The sequence below is a fragment of the Adiantum capillus-veneris genome, chromosome 24 (genome assembly GCF_014529385.1).
Source record: "Adiantum capillus-veneris isolate H3 chromosome 24, ASM1452938v2, whole genome shotgun sequence".
In the NCBI taxonomy this organism is placed as follows: Eukaryota; Viridiplantae; Streptophyta; class Polypodiopsida; order Polypodiales; family Pteridaceae; genus Adiantum; species Adiantum capillus-veneris.
Genome location: NC_140954.1, coordinates 145,623,380 through 145,643,009, shown reverse-complemented (window position 1 = coordinate 145,643,009; position 19,630 = coordinate 145,623,380). Strand labels below are relative to the sequence as shown.

General features: G+C 45.3%; 2 protein-coding genes across 5 annotated transcripts in view; one reads left to right on the top strand and one right to left on the bottom strand.

Annotated features, from left to right (window-relative positions):
- LOC147427305 (protein MICRORCHIDIA 2-like) overlaps positions 1–19,630 on the top strand; it is a 115,939-nt gene that overhangs the window by 25,747 nt on the left and 70,562 nt on the right. For all 4 annotated transcript variants that reach the window (XM_086499360.1, XM_086499361.1, XM_086499358.1 and 1 more), the window contains exon 3: positions 9,932–10,006. In XM_086499360.1, coding sequence (XP_086355486.1) covers positions 9,932–10,006 — 75 coding nt within the window. The remainder of the gene's footprint in view (positions 1–9,931; positions 10,007–19,630) is intronic.
- Positions 5,005–8,652, bottom strand: LOC147427306 (uncharacterized). The gene is made up of 6 exons (XM_086499309.1): positions 8,609–8,652; positions 6,868–6,951; positions 6,568–6,752; positions 6,209–6,462; positions 5,727–5,859; positions 5,005–5,630 (listed from the first exon to the last, which is right to left on the bottom strand). Exons 1-6 carry the CDS (start codon positions 8,650–8,652, stop codon positions 5,005–5,007), a joined length of 1,326 nt encoding a protein of 441 aa, XP_086355435.1.

Sequence of the window (19,630 nt, the reverse complement as noted above, 5' to 3'; positions counted from 1 at the left end):
CCTTAGCCAACAATGACAATAGTTGTAAGGTGTAGCGGAAGTGAATGTTGAACTTTGCTCAAGATGAGTGCTCCGAACTGTGCTCAACAAGGCTTCCTTTTACTTACGGAAGGGAGAGCCTTCCGTTCCTTTAGTGAGAGAGTGCAATGGACACAAACAAAGTGATGAACATTGTGAATGAAGGTACTGAGACTGAGAGATAGAGAGAGAAGGATACGACACCAGAAAGTTGTCAAACCCTCCTCCGAACGCTCCACTCTCTATGGCAAGAGCGGTCTACTATTGATTGCACAAATCTCTACAATGCTTGAACTTGCCGACGATGTCAACGACGACGAGAGGGGCTGAAATCTGAAAATGCTAATGGCTGAAATCTGCAAATCTTTATCTGCTGAATTCTGACTCTATGTCGATGACGACGATGCAACGACGACGCGCTGAAAACGCAGATGCTGAAATCTGCGTTTTCTGGGCTGAATCTGCAAACTTCGATGGATCTGACCGTGCGGTGAGGATCTGCCCCGGGAAGGTGAGATCTGCGAGGTTCGGGACTTGTTTTGCTGTGTCTAAAGGCTGAAAACTGAAAACGCTGGTCCTAGGGCTGAATCTGTCACGATGGAATTGCAAAACGCTGAGGTTGATCTTCAAACCAAAATGCTAGGTTGAATTCTGCTTCCTGCGGTGGAAATCTGCTGACGTTGGGAATCTGCTGTCTTCTGGGGAATTTGCTAACGCTAGGGCTGATCTGTTGTCTACTGTCGTCGGGAATCTGCAAGTGCAAAAATGTTGGCTGATCCGATGCAAAACGCTAGGCCTTTTGGTGAGTGAAAATGCTAGAGTTGTCGCAGGGAGGGGTCTTGCTAAGAAGTTGCTTGATGAACACTTGGTTCCTGCTGTCTCTTTTGCCAGAAAGTGCTAGCGCTAGGTTTCTATATGTACAAACTTCGTAAATTTGCTCTACCTTTGCCCTACCTAGTTCCCAACAAAAGGCTAGTGAAAAATGTCAAAAATAGGGAAAATAGGTTTAATGCACTGGAAAATGATCCTGATGGAATCTGATGGGAATGCTGATGATCATGCTATGTGCAACCAGAGGATATGCATCTAATTTAAGTGTCTGGACATGCACGGTCTGCGAACAGACTCACAAAAGTGCCAGATCACTTCCTATTCTAGACTAACTTGATTGAACTGAACCTTGGTCATGCTGTAGCTTGTCCACGGACACATAGGGTTGGATGTGTCACGTGACATCCCCTCCTTTTCAAAGTGAGTACTCCTTTTCAAAGTGAGGTACTGGTACCGAACTGTATGTCGTCGAGGGAGATTGCCAACAACATCTGGAACCCTGGGCCGCGTCGAAAGCGACACAAAGTCATCTGTGGCTCCTTCAATGCTTCAACTTCGTCTATAATCATGCGTCTACTTTCTTCAAGAATCCTTGAGGCTGAAAATTCCTGAAACCACTTTCAACACAAAAACATGAACATACCCATTCCATGTAAAGTGATTGGAAAAATTGTAGTCTATCAAAAAAACTGTGTATGCAATGCAGACGAACAAAGTGACGGAGTGTCAAACAGCTCATCAAACACACGCAAACAATGGGGTCGAAGCTTAACTTTCTGATATAAATCAATCAACTGTGGCAAAACACAATGGAAATGCCGATGCTTGATGCTCAATCCTTTTTGTGCTCTTTCTACGACTGTGTCGTGCCAAGGAAGAGACATGGAATGTGACTTCCCTGAATGCATACTTTTCAGCTTTTCATGAGAAATCCGCATACATCCGTGCTCATTCATGAGTGAATCGTGCTCAACGTACAATATGGCATGCCTTTGGAAAGGGATCACATAAAGACGCTGTCTAAAATACAGGAAACAATCACGAATGAAACACTCGAACAATGCGTGCTGACTAATCATGTGAACACATAATACTTCTTGTGGGGGTTCTTTGGACCTAGGCTCGAGAGCCAAGATCGGTTCTTCGTGATCGATCGAATCTGCAACGAGGTTAGCTTCGCTAGAAAAAGTATCAACTATCACATCATCGTGGGGAACAATCACATCATCTTTACCTTGCAAATCATCATGCTTGCAAGAAATCACATCTTGATCATGTGAATCATCATGCTCGTTGGCGGCCTTGTGCTCAACACATGGTTGCTTTTTCCCACCTCAACGTCGATTGGTCGGCCGCTAAGTGCACGGTCCGCTCTCAATGAGTGAAAAGAGGTACAAGGGGAGGTTGGACAAGCCCTTCTTTCTTGGGATTTTTGTCACTCTTCAAAAACACGATTAGGAATCGACACGCCCAAGTGGACTTGGGTTACGTGCGACCGCAACAAGCAAAAAAAATTCTTGTGGTTCTTTCCTTGAGTGATACAGAACACTGGCAAAGCTCTGATACCAATGTAAGGTGCAACGGAAGTGAATGTTGAACTTTGCTCTAGATGAGTGCTCCGAACTGTGCTCAAGGCTTCCTTTTACTTACGGAAGGGAGAGCCTTCCGTTCCTTTAGTGAGAGAGTGCAATGGACACAAACAAAGTGATGAACACCTTGAATGAAGGTACTGAGATTGAGAGATAGAGAGAGAAGAATACGACACTAGAAAGTTGTCAAACCCTTCTCCGAAGGCCCCACTGTCTATGGCGAGAGCGGTCTACTACACGTCGGGAATTTGCAAGTGCAAAAACGTTGGCTGATCTGATGCAAAAACGCTCGACCTTCTGGTGAGTGAAAACGCTAGAGTTGTCGCGGGGGGGAGTCTTGCTGAGAAGTTGCCTAATGAACACCTGGTTCTTGCTGTCTCTTCTGTAAGAAAGTGCTAGCGCTAGGGTTCTATATATACAAACTTAGTAAATTTGCCCTACCTAGTTTCCAACAAAAGTCACTTAAAAATATTAAGTGAAAAATATCCAAAATAGGTCTAATGCATTGGAAAATGATCCTGATGGAATCTGATGGGAATGCTGATGATCATGCTGTGTGCAACCAGAGGATATGCATCTAATCGAAATGTCTGGATATGTACGGTCTGCGAACAGACTCACAAAAGTGCCAGATCACTTCCTATTCTAGATTGACTTGACTGAACTGAACCCTGGTCATACTGTAGCTTGTCCACGGACACATAGGGTTGGATGTGTCACGTGACAATAGTTGGAGGAGGTTTTGTTGGAGTGTGGACTTTTCCTATCTCCATGTTCTCTCCCTCCCCGGTGGTAGTGTGACCCTACAGATTTGGTCATTCCTTTGCCGTTTTGTGAGCTTGTCAGTACCGGTTGGTGGATAGGTTTGCAACCTTCTATGGGCAGTTTTCTTGTTGTTCGACAATAGATTTGTCGAGATCCTTTGTTGGATGACAGGTTTGTACGTAGTGTCGGCAGTTAGCGGGGACATCTAGTTCCTACTCCCACAGTCAACAACGTTTGGAGACTTCTTCCATACATCCCTTTGGAGAGCTCCAACCTTGCAGGTAGTCCCTCGGGTGCAGGTCTGGCCATGACTGTCAAGCATAGCAAGTTCTTTTCTCTTGTAGTTTTTGCCCAGCTTTTTAGCATGCTACATATTAGCCCTAGTGTTCTTCACGGGCTTGTTTCGCGAGCCGGTTCCTTTACTCTCCCTTTGAGTATTGGTGTCATGTTTTGTATTGGATATTGATTGCACAGTTCAGTTGTTGGTATACTCTCTTCAACACAAGTACAAAAGACAGTTTTCATGCAAATTTTAAGGAAGCAAGTTACAACAGTGGGAATATATGTGCTCTTTTGAGTCTGTATGCAGTTTGGCGTATTGTATTGGATTGTACCTACAGGTTTGATCTTGGCAGATGCAAAGAAGTGGCGAACATTTGGTTTAATCTCATGGAGTTTGCTTGAGTAGCTAGGTCTTTTTTTACCCCAACGACTTCTTTGGCAAACATGATCCTCAAGTGACGATCTTTCAGGTCTTCCTATTCTTAGTGGTCCGAGTTTACCAATGGCGTGATTCTCTTTGGGTCTCCAGTTCTTTGAGATTTAGGTTTTGCTATTCAGTTATAGAGAAAGTTTTACTCGAGGTTATCTCAGAGTTCTTCTGGTGGTACTTATTCTCTTTTCCTAAGATAATCGGGAAGGGGGGACTTCCTATCTTGGGAGGAGCTCTCGGCTTTAGCTCTAGAGCTTTCAGTGACATTGTCTGCTTTGTTTCAACGTGGAGTTAAGTCAGTTGTTACCTCAAAGCGTACTTTTGAGGATACTTCTCTTTCAGAGGGGGCTTCCAAGTTATTATCTTCAGTCGACTTTCGATGCTCCATTCAGCGAAGTACCATGCAGAGTGTCTTTTAGTCCTTGGTTTCCTTGCCCATTTCTTGCGGCTTTGGATGGTGCACTTTAGCCCATCGTACAATTAGTATCTTGGCGGATGTTCTTCTTTAGCCATTTCGATGGTTGCCTCGTCTTTCGGATTTGTGGTGTGATGGTTGCTCTTCTCAGTGCATCCGAGTAGTAGATCTGACAGGTGGATTTTAATCGAGTTCTTGGGTACTTGGGGTTCTGGCTTTTTGACACTCTAGTTGCTTGAGCTCTGCTTTATGGGGTTCATATTTGGTGCAGTCACATGGGGACGGGGACGGGTCTCGGGGACGTGGCGGGTCCCGGGAACGAGGACATGGCAAAACATGGGACGGGGGACGCGACAGGGGACTTGCTTTAAAAAACACTAGCTCTTTGCAAATTTAATATTGAGACAATAGTGAACACTAAGAGCACAAGATTGCAAAGAAAAAGTGGGTTTTGCATTCATATTACATAATACCAAAATATAACAAAGGGCGTGTGGCGTGTGCGACACAGTACACCATTGGTGTGGTGATCAAGCATCAATCATCCTCGCCAAAGGGCAAAACATAATGAGGTACAAGTGAAGAGTGGATAAGTAGAGTTTAGCATAAATGGGAGTCAAAAAGGGAAGGACTCGAGTCAAGAGTCAAGACTCGCGACTCAAGAGGTCTAGACTCTAGACTCTACATGTTGGCCCATGGTGCCAACTGAATGTCAATTGGCTCTGCATAGTCCATTTGATCCAAAAATCATCTTCAAGTGGTGTTGTCTCAATCTCTGCCTCTGGCACCTTTGCATCTATCTGTGTCTCTGGGATAGGATCATCCTCTGCAAGTGCCCACTCTGTGAAATCATCACTTTGGTCTGACTTGGAAAGTATCTTCAAATTTGATGAGACATATATGAGATCATTGGCTCTCTGCACATCAAGACGATTCCTCTTCTTTGAGGCTACATGAGCATACACACTCCAAAGTTGCGCCAAGCAACTCGTAGTGTATGCTTGGCTAAGAATGCGAATAGCTAAATCCTGTAAATTGCCCAATCCCGCCCCAAACTCCTCCCACCAAAGAGCACTCGCCATCTCAAAGCGAGATGCTTGTGCATCGGGCATGTGACAAATTTCTCCCTTTCCATTCTTGTAGACCTTTAGATCGGGCACAAGGTGCGCAAGGATCGTGTGCCAACCATTCATCACCTCTCTGTCCTTCCATTGGTTCCCTTGTTGGAATTGTGGATCCACTACATAAGCGGCCGCATGAAGAGGAGAATGGTAGGCATTCCACCTTGACACACACAATTCTTGGATCTCCTCGTACGTACGTTATGAAGATTCAAAACAAAGTTACAAACTCAAGAGAGTAAACTTGTAAAGCATAGGGAAAACTTAAAAGTGACTCGTGCGATGTGAATACCTATCGGGGTCGGTCACAAGTTTTTCAAGAGAGTCAATCATGGTGTCCATGGCCTCATATATCTTGCCGATGCAAGGCTTCATGGAATCCAACACCCACAAGAGGTGGATGATAGGCTTCACCATTTTAGAGATTGTCTTTACTTCCTCCCACCATTCCGGCATGTCGGCCCGTGCTCGGCATGCCACTCCGTTGACACTTTTTGACTCGGGCATTGCCAATAACTTATCACTAATGAAGAGATCCCATCAATGTCCCACTACATGAACTCAAGCGATGGAGCATAATGAAGTTGTAGGCGAAGCGAGTCTCCGAGTATTTGAGAAGAGCTAGCTTTGACCTCATTGAAAATTCAGCCCTCGCCTTTTTAGAAAAATTAAGTTTCAACATTCAAAACGAGAATTGGCCTTCCATTTTGAAATTAGATTCGAATTGAAATAAGATTGGTTAACACTTAATGGTTACCTTTTGATGATTATTGACAAAAGTCACCATTGAATTCGCATGCTCAATGACGGGGGAAATCCATTCCAAGGCGCCTATATCTTTGAGAAGATTGTTGAGGCAATGAGCCATGCAATATGTGACCGTGGTTTGTGGATAAAGGGATTCGATGATGGCTCCGGCGGCACGATTGCTATTTTCTCCATCGGTAATGATGGCAATGACATCATGCTTTCCCACCTTCTCAATGATAAGCGCCCACTCCGATGCAAGTACTTGCGCACTCTTTTCGGTCCCCGATGCATCATGGGAGTCAATGAAATATATCTCCCCCCGAGAATATGCCACCATGCCATGAATGGAGCGGCGACGGGTATCACTCCACCCATCCACAATGAAGGATACCCCATTCTTCTTCCATGAAGCCCTTGTGGATGCACATGCCGCCTCCACCATGATTTTCTCCCTGTCAAGAAGAGTGGTGCGCAAGCTCTCCGAAGAGGGAGGGACATATGTGGATCCAAACTCTCCGATCTTTCGTGCCATTTCTTTAAAATATGGAGATCTTTTATGTAAAAAAAAAAGTGTAAATGAGACTTGAGTGATATACATTGTATAAACTAAAGATTAAAGCTTAGCTTAAGCCTTAGAAGTTAAAGTCTATACTATATAGAGCTTACCGCGTTGCATTGAAAGCAATACGGTCGTGGTAGAAAAATCTTGCTACGGCGACATCTACCTCCTCTTTCGAGGACGGTTTCCAACTATCTCCAAGAGTTGCTTGCCGCTTGGATGGACAAAAATGAGGGACATATGACGATGAAGGGTTGGTAGAGAGTGGAGGTGGGCGGTCACGCCAGTTGATGCACAAAATGATGCCGAAGAAGGGGATGCCGATGCTCGGATGAAAGCCGTTGTGTGATGCTTGGTACGATTCTTCTTGGCTTCTTTTATATCCGCAAGAGTCTTCTTAAGGTTTAGGAGCTTTTGCTTCTCCTCTTCCGAGCCGGTTTGCGAGCAAAATTGAACTTTGCTTGGGTATGATACTATGAGGCTATGAGCCTTGAGGCTTGGAAGTTGGGTGCTCTTAAGTAGAAAGAGCTCCCCCCAAAATGGGGGTTTGAATTTTGAAAGGCCCCCCAAAAGTGGGCGTTTGAATTTTGAAAGTCCCCCCTAAACCAGTGTTTAAAATTCAAAAATCCCGCCCTTGTTGGTTGTAGCCCGCCCCTTGTCCGTGTCACCGGGGACGTGCGTCTCGGGACCCGTCCCACCCCCCATCCCCTGTGAGGGACGTCCCCCCGTCTCAGAAATGCGTCCCCGTCTCCGTCCCGGCGTCCCCCGTCTCGTCCCCGCACAAATGGGCCGCGTCTCCTTGTCCCCTGTTTCTATGATATTTGGGGACCCTTGGTGGACCACCATGGCAGATCTGGTAGCATTTATGGGATACACAACCTATGGGATACTACCAGAGATAGATATGCCAGGTTGGCCCTAGAGTCCTCCAGACAGTTTGCTCTACTGGGGGATACTTCATGTTGGTATGCACAAATGACATCATGGTTTCAGACACATGACTTCACCATGGACAGGCTGCCTCCTTTTCAATACTCTCTACAGGCACCCTTGATGTCTCTGACACTGGTGGAGATTACTAGACTCATTCGTTAGGATCTGATCCAACTGGACACGAGGAGGACATGTATAGAGCCGGTACAAGAGTTGGGCACGAAGATGGATTTCTATAGAGAGCATCTTCTCCACCTCTCAGAGGATGGGTTTGTGATTGACCTAGCTATATGGACACACATTTTTCTTGTGGTTTGCATTGTGCCATTGGCCAGATACGCACATCCTCACATCAGCTCGAGATTGAGACTGGCAGATTTAGAGGGATACCAGCAGATAGTAGGATATGCCGCTTATGTCATCTAGAGCCAGAGACAAAGTTACATTACATATGCCATTGCACAATGTACTATGAGATACGAGGCCGTTTCTATTGTCTATTCAAAGAGGGTTTTGGGCCTCTATCTAGGGTCACGAGTCATGAGGATCAAAGATGTCTTGGACTGTATCTACTTGAGGTACACTGGCATAGAGACACTTTACTGAGGAGAGTTGGAGAGAGACAGTCCCAAAGACAGATTATAGATTTCTTTACACTAGATATTGGACACCCAGAGGAGCAGCCACCATTGCAGAGCTCTGTCCGCACTCATACTACCACTACTGGTATTCTCATAGACCGAGCATTGGAGCTAGGGAGATCTAGAAGACCGCGATTGAGGAGAGGAGCTACACAGTATAGACAGAGGTTACAGCAGACGATTCGAGCCATACTTTCTCGACGGCCAGAGTGCGGATGAGGATGGATCTCTACCATATCTATTCCCCCCCCCGCTTCTCCTTCTCTCATTGTACTGCACAGTGTACTGGGCACCTTTTGTATTAGCTGGCACATCCATACAGTCCTAGTTTGTAGTAGTTGTATTTTTTGTTTCAATTCTTTTTGATTCCGGACATGGTATCAGATTCACTATGTTGTAACAGCTTGGTCTCATAGGTCATTTTGGCCTTTTGAAGACGTTAATATATCATTTCATTTCTCTCTCTCTCTCTCTCTCTCTCTCTCTCTCTCTCTCTCTCTCTCTCGTGTTTTTCCTTTGCTTCATATTAACCAAGAACAAGAGAGAACCAATAAGTTGCCTACACTCAGTAGCATCCACCAAAAAAGTAACTTGATCCTTGGAGAACTTGGTTCCATAGGACAAGAAATGGAAGAGAAATTTTGCATACGATACTTTTGCCACAGGTGCTAAACAAACTTCTCTTGATAGAGAGAGAGATTGCAAGACTTCGAAATCAAGAAAACAAGGCTACAAACCAGGATCATTGGATAACAAACTTGGGTTGAGATGAGAGTAGTATGGCCTGCAAATACATCTTGTGGAGTGATGCCGTCTCTCACGAATTGAGAAGATAAACTGATGTAGCCATAGCTTCACCTCAAAATGAGGGAGAGAGAGAGAGGCATGCTAGAAGAGAGTGCGTGACATCTAGTTCATTGTTCAGCCCTTCCTTTTCACAACACCATTCTATTGAGGGGTGTAGGGAAGAGAATTGCATGCCTTTAGAGAAGAGAAATGAGTCAAAGGTTATAAATTCTCCTCCCTATGAGGGTTGGCCATCCCACATTTTGAAGAGCTCATATATGGTTGCTCCTCATGTTGGCATGAAGTTCTCATAATAGTCCTTTTTTGGGACATCCCACAAATCTTGCTTCATAAGATATGTGAAACTTTTGAAGTATTTACCATGGCAGATTTATAATGTTTGCGCTCAACGGTTTACATTCTTTGGTGTTATCCTTTATTTAGTGGACACTTTGTTAAAAAGAGATCCATGATGCATTTGGTGGGCTGCAGCTTTTGAATAGTCCTTGGCCTAAGCTGGAAACAATATTCTGAAATAATGAAGATCAAGTTGTTAATAGTGCATGCTTGTTTATAGTAAGTAAAAAGGTATGACTTATTTGAAAAGCGGTTAATCATAAGTTGATGGCTTGCGTTGAGCAAACAAGTGTATCTACATCGAGGGAAAAGTTTTTTTCTGTTTGAGATCCTTATATTGCTGTGAGACACTTGATTTGAACTGCAATTGGCAGTGGTAATTAGTGTTTGTTATGCTGATGAAGCTATTGTTGTTATTTTTTTTTCTCAAATCCTTTAATGTTTCTATGATTAGATGGTATGGATCATGTACGAGTTCATCCAAAGTTTCTACACTCAAATGCCACTTCACACAAGTGGGCTCTTGGAGGTCTGCACTTCAACTTTGAAATTATACATTGTAGTATTTTGACATGGCATAAATGCTTCAATATCAAGCAAAGCTCTCATTTTGAGAGAGAGAGAGAGAGAGAGAGAGAGAGAGAGAGAGAGAGAGAGAGAGAGAGAGAGAGAGAGAGAGAGAGAGAGAGAGAGAGAGAGAGAGAGAGATATGAAATGAAATGATATATTAACGTCTTCAAAAGGCCAAAATGACCTATGAGACCATCAGATACAAAGTGGTGAATCTAATACAACGTCTGAAGTACAAGTACAAAAAGTACTGAAAGTAAAAATGAAAACTGAAAATGAGTGTGAAATGTGAAATGTGAAAATGTTAAATAGGCCCTCAATGACAATCTGGGTGTCGTGCTAGAATGCCTATGATCCTCTGTTGGAGTCTCCGTCGATGGAGTGTGCTCCTGTGTCTCGATCGTGGTCGTCTCGATCTCCCGAGCTCAGTCGCCCTGTCAATGAGGGTGCCTCTCGTATGAATGCGGGTACAACCCTGTGCTGGTGGTTGGTCTCTTGGCTCCCTCGATCCAAAGAAGTCTGTGATCTGTCTCTGCGACTGTTGTGCTCCATGTCTCCTCAACAGACTATCTCTATGTCGGTGTAGCTCAAGTAGATATAAGCCAAGGCATCTCTGATCCTGATACCTCATTACTCTATCTAGGGGTCCAAAACCCTCCCTGAATAAGCAATGGAAGCGCCCTCGTATCTCATAATACACAGTGCAGTGGCATATGTAGTGTAGCTCTGTCTCTGACTCTCTACCGCATAGTTGACATATCCTAGACTCCGGTGGTATCCCTCTGAATCTACCCGTCTCAGTCTCCAGCTGGTGTGAGGATTTGCGAATCTGACCAATAGCACATTGCAGACCATGAGACAAATGAGTGTCCATGTAGCTCGGACAAGTCACAAACCCATCTCCCGAAAGTTGGAGAAGGTGCTCTTTGTAAAAAGCCATCTTCGTGCCCAACTCCTGCATCGGCTCTACCCATGTCCTCCTGGTGTCCTGTATTAGATCCTGTCGAATGAGTCTAGTGATCTCCGTCCGTGTGACTGGCAGGGAGGGTGCATCTAGGGAGTATTGAAAAGGAGGCAATCTATCCATGCTGAGACCATGCCTCTGAAACCATGAGGTCATCTGCGCATACCAACATGATGCATCTCCTTGCATCGCTAACTGTCTAGAAGACTCAAGAGCCAATCTAGTATATCTGCCTCTATGTGTATCCCATAGACTGTGCATAAAGGACATTGATCTAGTAAGAGCCTCAATCTCAATAGGAGGGGCGGCTACCTCCGCTCGAATAATCGCATGCGGTACGGAGGCCTTGGCTCTAATCATCCGGGATATCATAAATACCAAGGGTCTCTCCATGTTCCTCCAACTGTCATGATTCACAGATGGTCCCCAAACTTGGACCCCATAAAGCATAGCTGAAGCAACCAAAGTATCAAAGAGCCATAGCTTTGTTCGTGGTTCTTGAAATTGAACCTGCGAACACATTTCTCTAGCCCTCCCAATGCCGCATAGGCTCTGGACAGTCTAGTCTCTGTTGCTCTCCTCAGAGTAAACCTCGGTCCCGTGAATACCACCCCCAGATATGTATATTCATTTGTGTACTCCATAGTGTCCTGACCATATACGAGTGTAGGTGTCGATCTCTTGACCCACTGTGGTGTGGTGTTAAACACCATAACCTTGGTTTTACCAAGGTTCATAGACAGTCCACTATCCTCTGCAAAGTTGTGCAATGCATCTAGCAGTTAACTGTCTCTGCATGCCCTCTAGCGACTCTGATATCAACACAATATCATCAGCATATAATAATAAAGGAATCCATGTCCCTGCTAGCTGAGCGCCTCTGTCACCCTCTCTGTCAATGTAGTCAGAGACCTCATCTACATACATACCAAAAAGTGTAGGGGACAAAGGACACCCCTGCTTCACTCCAATAGTTGAATGAACAATGTCAGAAATCCCCTCAAGAGTGCGTACCTGGCCAGTCACTGAGCCGTAGAAAGCCATGATCCCCCATATGATCTCTGTGGGTACTCCCAACTTCAGTAGCCTGTGCATCAATCTGGCCCTCGGCACTGTGTCAAATGCTTTGCGGAAGTCCACAAAGCAACAATACATCCGTCTCCCATGTGCCCGACCCTCCTCAATAATGGCTCCGAGTGTAAGAATATGGTCCAAAGTGGAGAAACCCCTCTTGAATCCAGCTTGTCCTGCTGCTCGTATGCCCTCATTTTCTGCCCATTTACTCAGTTGTTGTTCAAGAATGGATGCATACAACCGTGCCAATGTGTGCCCTATCATAATAGTACGGTAGTTCCCTGGCACAGTGGGGTCCCTTGCCTTGAAGAGAGGTACAATAGTAGATAATCTCCAGGACTCGGGTAGTCCCTCACACATGACACGGTTAAACAACCGCGCAAGAACCTCTGACAGTAAATCTCTAGCATGTATCAAGTGCTCTGCCACCAACCCATCATGATCATATGCTCTCCTAGTCCTCATCCTGTCAATGGCGTTCTTCACCATCTCAGTGGTAAAGAAGGTACTAGTGGCTGGACATGGTTCTAGAGGGTCTGGTAATGGTGGTTGGCCAGGTATTGTATATAATGATGCTGCATACTGACCCCAAATCTCGGGAGAGGTAATCACTGGAGGAGGTGAGTGCTCATGGAAGAGACGCCAGGCCTCACCTGAATCTCGGCTCAAAAAGAGCTGATACAAATCACATTCCATCTGGGCTAAAAAGGCCCGCTTCTTCCGTCGCACTAAGCGCCGAAGGGCAATCCGAGACTGTCTATATGTAATGACTCCAAGTATAAGCTCGCTCTGAATCTGAACTCTCATCTCTCTGCATTCCTCATTATACCAACTATTCTGAGGCATGTTCCCTGAATGTCTTCTCTGATCTGGTTGAGTGTGTGGGTATGCCTCTGCTGCAGCCCCATGCAAGATCTCCGTCAATAAAGTGGTGATCTCTTCCACTGTATATACAGGCTCGGTTGCTCACATGCGTCTGTAAATTTCTTCCACATAAACTGAATCCGTCTCTGGTGTAAAAGTATACCGTGTGTGTGCAATCCTCCGTGGTGTCTGAGAGGCAAAGTCAGGAGAGCATGGTCCACTACTACTCCAACAGGCCTAAGACCCACACTGAGATCTTGAATATTAGAGATGAAGCTCGGTGAAGTCATGACATAGTCCACCGTATTGGCCCCATGTCTGTGTGGAAAGCATGTGAATCCCCCAGACGAAGGAAAAATCTCTAGACCATTAAGTATGGCCAGACCATGCGTAGTCGTCATCTCCATGAGGTATCTCCCATACTCTGTGTGCTCTCTATCCTGTGAGTGTCTATCAAGTCCCATCTCCGATACATCCATCTCTCTAAGCATCTCCTCCGAGGTATCATAAAATACCGTTTGGGAGTTGGCCGTCCTGGCATTAAAGTCTCCCAAGAGAATGATATCTCCATCTCTAGAGAACTCCCATATGTCATCATCAAGTATAGAGAAAGGGGATTGCCCTCTAGGTGAGGTATAGACTGATGTGCTAGGGGGAAAGTAACATATAGCAATGTATAAGAATCTGCCTGTCTCAGCTCTCAGTCTCACCCACATGTATCTCACCTGGTCATCTCTCCGGGCAATCTGTAATAGCGGCTGCAACTCCTCCTTGAATAAGACTGCTACCCCTCTTGAATCTCGACTCCCATGCTGGGATCTAGCGTCTGGCTGACAAGCTGTCTCCCATAAATAACCAGTCACATTTGGCATCGACTGTCCAGATTTTTGATGTGTCTCTGAGTAAAAGACAATGTCTCTATCTCTGAAGCTATCCTCAAAGGCACCCACATCCAGCCTATGTGAGAGAGAGAGAGAGAGAGAGAGAGAGAGAGAGAGAGAGAGAGAGAGAGAGAGAGAGAGAGAGAGAGAGAGAGAGAGAGAGAGAGAGAGAGAGAGATTTGATTTGATTTGGTATTAACGTCCGCGGGGGGCCAGAAATGACCCATGGGACCTCAAAGTGATACATAGTCTCCCCTCACGGGGGTGTATGGTGTGGTGTGTGTGTGTGTGTGTGTTATTCTCTTTTTGTGTTCCTATGAGCGTCTTTTTGTCACCAGCGTGTGACTACTATCTATCATTTTTGTTGATTTCTTTCTTATTATTTATTTACTTTCACTTTTTGGAAACACCCCTCGGAAAATCTAACTGCCCTGCATTGCATAGCTAGTGTGGAACTGTCCAGAGGGAGTCCAGGCTTGAGGGCAAGAGAGCACTAAGGTTGGACAAAGACTATGGTTAGCCAAAGTGGGGTCATTGACTAGCCAAAGTGGAATCCTTTGCTACAGAGGCTACATTTCAGATCTGGATGTGGCCGCAGTGTACAAAGAGGGTCAGATGACCTAGAAAGATACAATGGCAACATCTCCTAAAATTTAGGGAACTGCTATTTTGGGACCTGAAAATGTGTTGGCGTCATTACCTCCGGAATGACAAGGGGAACATTTTCTTACTCTGCCGTGAAGTCAACTGGGCAACCGGTTGGGAGATTTTTAGGCGGCAACCCCGAAACGGGAAAATGCTTGTAAATGCGCCAAGTGGCACATTTTGGTGCACTTTCCTCATGCAAAAAAATGGGCGCTGATTTTTAAGCTGGGAGAGGTTGTTTTGCAGATTTTGTCACAGGTTAAGAGCTATGGAGTGCTTGCTTTCCCTCCTATGTACAATGCGGTGCCAGGAGTGATGCCCTGCACGCTACGCACTGCCCTCTCTCTCCCCTATGGTAGTATGTTATGCCCCTCTAGTGGGCTTTTCATTTGACCAATGTACAATTGTGTGGGTTCATGCGCGATTGCTGAGGCAAGAGTCTCTTGCACAGGTACTGGATTAGCTAGCGGCTAATCCCCCCGCAGATACAGGTGAATTCTGAGAGGTTTCACGCCAGAAATCTCGTCCGATTCAAAAGGCAAGTAGCCCTACAGGTGCGGGAGCTCGAGGACTTGCTACGGATGCGACCGGCACGCGAAACGGAGCCCGAAACAGTAAATTACAGCCTGCTGTGAATTTTTGCAGGTTTAGGGTTTTGGCCCTAAACGGTCCCTAATACCCCCAGGAGGTTCGGGGACGCGAGGGGACCGTTGTACAGGTGATCTGGCGCATTTTCGGGGCTGAAAACAGAGAATTCAGCATGCTGCAAATTCTCGCTAAGTTTTGCAAAGTGCCCGTATGCATCGGGAAAGTCACTCAATGTGTGGGAATACTGACTGTGAAGGGTCCTAGTACAGTTATGTTACCGAAATCGGGCCGGAACAGTGGAAATTCAGCCAAGTTTGTGCGGGGCACCTTGTAGGGAACCACAACATTTATTCCCTCTTCTGAACAGTAAACTAATACCGAAAGGGGCGCCTAAGTTAGGGGCCAATCTGGTGTCGGTCTACTCATACAGGTGCAATCTAGCAGCCTGTATCCCTCTCTCCTTTGTTGTGTCTTGAAAGTACAGGTAAAGTGGACGACAAATTAAATGGGTGAAAGCAAATAAGGTTTAAGTTTAAAGTCTAACGCCCTTTTTGGATTGAACAGGCCGGTTTCAATTTTTATGCTCAAGTATGCGGGTGAGGTATGTGCCGAGAGCTGTAGGGGAGGGGTCTGTCTTGGATAATAGGTCCGCAAAGGTAGAGCAACCGCTTAGAAGTGGTTGAAAGTTAGCCCGGATGTGAGCGTATTCTGGGCATTCCAATGTCACATGTGCTTCATCTTCGGGAGCTTGCATTGTACATGATGTGCATATCCGTTTAGAAGCATCAATTTTCAGTCAGCCCTCTGTTTCTATTTTGAGCATATGTGACCTTGTGCGCATCAAAGAGATGGCTCTTCGTGCCATGTGGGGCATGGGTGTTCGTATGTGGGCCTGAGCTTCCATTGGGTTTGTGCTATAGCCTTCCCAATACTTTGTGTTGACATGCTTGCAATAGTATTCAAATTTCGAGCGGTGTTGCGTTGTCTTCCACTTGGTGTGGAGGCTATTTAGTAATGCAATTTCAAAATTCAGCATGTGTTCTCCCTCCTTGCCCTCCTCAATAAGCATGTCCACATATGCCTCTACATTCCATTTAGCGAACCATTTCTTAATGTCCTGTATGAGGCTCGATGACATAAATTTTCTTTTTTTTTTTTGTCTTTTGCGGCGCACATCCCGTTTCCCATGCAATGCGGGGGATTCGGGTAGTAGGTATCGCTTTGACCTTTATGATATACGTGTACATTTTTTGCAATGCTTTCATTTCTAGTGGTCTCTTGCCTGTCTCCAAGAGTAGCACGGAGTATGGTGTTGTCTTTTTGACCCCCATGTGTCGACATAGAAATTTTTTCTGAATTTTTTCAATTTCATTCCATGTGTGGGCTGAAATGCTTGCTCCCCATATTTCCACTCCGTAGAGGATGGCTTGCACTACGCTTGTCTCAAAAATGGTCGCTTTTATCTCCCATCTTTTTATGCTTCTTTGTGTGCACATGTTTTCAAATTGATAGTACTTGGCATGGCCGATGTCAATTCTATTATGTGCGTATTGTCCTCAAGCATAGTTGCACGGGATGTCAATCCCCAAGTACTTGAAACTGTCGACTTTCTCAATTTGTTTCCCTTGATACATGAGGGGGGCGTGGATATCCATCTTACGAGTCTTTACAATCATGAACTTTGTTTTATCTACATTGATTGATAGACCCACATTTTCACAAAAAGCATGTAACGCATTGACCAATTTCTGTAGAGCTGTAATGTCATGGGCGAAAAGAGCCACATCGTCTGTATAGATGAGCATGAGAAGTGTAAACATCCCGATGGCTGGTTCATCCCCTTCTAGTTGAGGGAGGAAGCTTTCTATTTGATCAATGCACAATCCAAAAAGAGTAGGGGAGAGAGGGCATCCTTGTTTGACCCCCATGTTGCTCGAGAAAGCTTTGGACAGCCCTTCGTGCGTTTTTAGTTGACATAGGACTCTGTCATAGAGACGTGCTACTGCACTCCTGAGATGCATCGGTACTTTTATGCATTCCATTCTTTTCCATATACCCATTCTCGGGACCGTGTCAAAGGCTTTGGTGAAATCTACAAAGCAACAGTATAATGTTTTTCCCTTTAGCCGACTCTCTTCCATTAATACCCTGAGTGAAACAAGGTGATCAATGGTGCTATGTTTTGGTCGAAAACCTGCTTGTTCTTTTTCTCGTTTTCCATTTGTCTCTGCCCATGTGCTTATGCTTTGTTCTAAGATGCTTCCCAAAAGCTTTGCCATGCAAGATCCAACCATAATGGTACGGTAGTTGGTAGGCTGATTTACATCCCCTTTTTTGTAAAGTGCTTTGATCCAGTTCTTTTGCCAATCCTCAGGTAGCCCTTGAACAATGGCTTGGTTTAGCATTCTATGTATCCACTCTCTGGCTCTCATACCTAACCATTTAAGCATTTCTGAGTTCAAGTGTAGTATGTCCGGAGCTTTCCCATTTGCAAGTTTTTGTATGCCTTTTTAACCGTTTCGGGATCAAAGTGGTCTTGGGCATGGAGATCGGTTTGCATGTGTGGCATTTCTTCCGCATTATTATGCACATATAGTTGTTCCACATACATGTACATGTCATCTGAGCTTATGTCCCCCATAATGTCATGTCTGCGTCCTTTTATTTTCAGGCATTCTTTTTTGGGATTTTTCTTGAAGTTGGCTATGGCTTGTGTCTTCGTGCGTAGCTCATAGTTTCTTCTTTTCCGCCTCTTGAGATTTGTGTAGTCTTTTGATAGAGTTTCCCATTCCGTGTTCGTCGTTGACAGTGCCTGCAATTGTTTTTTGACATACTTGCACTCTTCATCAAACCATGGGTTATGCGGTAGCCCTTTAACATGATTTCCTCGCCGATGCGTTTTTCCCATTGTTTGTTCCACGGCGTCACAGAGAGCTTGTTTGAAAATTGGCCATGTTTGTGCGATGTGTGATGGTATGGGTACATGAGCAAGTGCATTGTCTAGATGTTCTGCATACATTCTTTTCTTGTCCACTTGCATTTTGTATGTCCATGATCGGGCATGGGGCTGTCTTTGTGCTTTTTGAGTGGGAACTTGTAACCTTACATGGATTGGGGTGTGGTCCGAATTGGGTGACCTCTTCCCAATTGTAAAATTACTTACAATATGGGATGCCTCATATGCAATCAATACATAATCAATAACACTCATGCCTTTATTGGTTGTGTAGCATGTGCATTCTCCCGATTTTTCAAATTTACTTGTTCCATTGACGGCGATTAGTTGTAGGGATGTCATCATACTGAGCAATGCAATACCTTGCGGGTTTGTAATGAGATCTTTCGAACATCTCTCCCATGTGGGATCTAGTATCTCATTATGTTCAAGCATTGGAGGTGTCATGAGATCCACCATTTGCATTTGCGCATGTGCTATGCGAGCATTCATGTCCCCAATAAGCATAATCATCCCTTCTTGTGCATAGGCATGGATATCGGCATACAGATCCTCGAAAGGGTAATTCTTCTCTACATTGAAGGCACCATAGAATGGTGACTCTCTATGGGGGATGTAGCACCCGGCAATGAACATAGGTTTAGGTTTTGTGTCAAACTTGATCCATATGTACCGGTTATGGGCATCTGTCTTGCAAATTGTGATCATTTTTCTGAGTTCCTCTCGGTATATCACTGCGACTCCTCCTTGTCTCCTCATTTTTGTACATGGCATCCGTAGGGAGTGTGTGACATATCCTTCAATGTGTGGTATTCTACATGCATCATGTTCCCGTGTTTCCAATAAAAAGAGAATGTCGGCTTGTGGTAGGACTTCCGTTAATCCTTCTCCTTTATGCCACGGGAAGCCTATGCAATTCCAACTTGTTACGTGTAATTCCGTGAACCCATGGGTCTTGCATTGTCATTTTGTTTCCTCTTTTGCTTCCCCTTTCGTGTCCGCTTGGGTTGTTTTTTTGTTCATGCGAGCTTCGTATGCTTCACGTCTGGTCTTTTGTCGGTTCTAATGCCGAAAATGCAAGAGTAAAGGGGTTAGGCGATAGAGTTAAAAAGGGGACGATAGAGTTAAGATGTAAAAAAATGTAAAAAAGATAAAGGTTTTAGACGAGTGGGGCAGCGCGATAGAGAGAGGGGGGGCAGGGGGCCCATCGCGATAGAGAGGGGGAGCGGGGGGCAGCGCGCGAGGCAGGGGGTGCGGGTGCGCAAGGGCAGGGGTGGCGAGGCGGCAGAGCGGTGCTGAGGGGGCTGCGTGTAACAGTGCGCAAGCAGCAGCAGAGCGCGCGAGGGCAGCAGAGCGTGCAGGCATCAACAGGGCGCGCGAGGACAGCAGGGTGAGCAGGTAGTAGGGAGGAGGTCGGTGCTGTACGGAGCCGCCATTAGAGAGAGAGAGAGAGAGAGAGAGAGAGAGAGAGAGAGAGAGAGAGAGAGAGAGAGAGAGAGAGAGAGAGAGAGAGAGAGAGAGAGAGAGAGAGATATGTATGTAAATGAAATGAAATGTAATATTAACGTCCAAAAGGCCAAAATGACAAATGAAATGAAATATAATATTAAC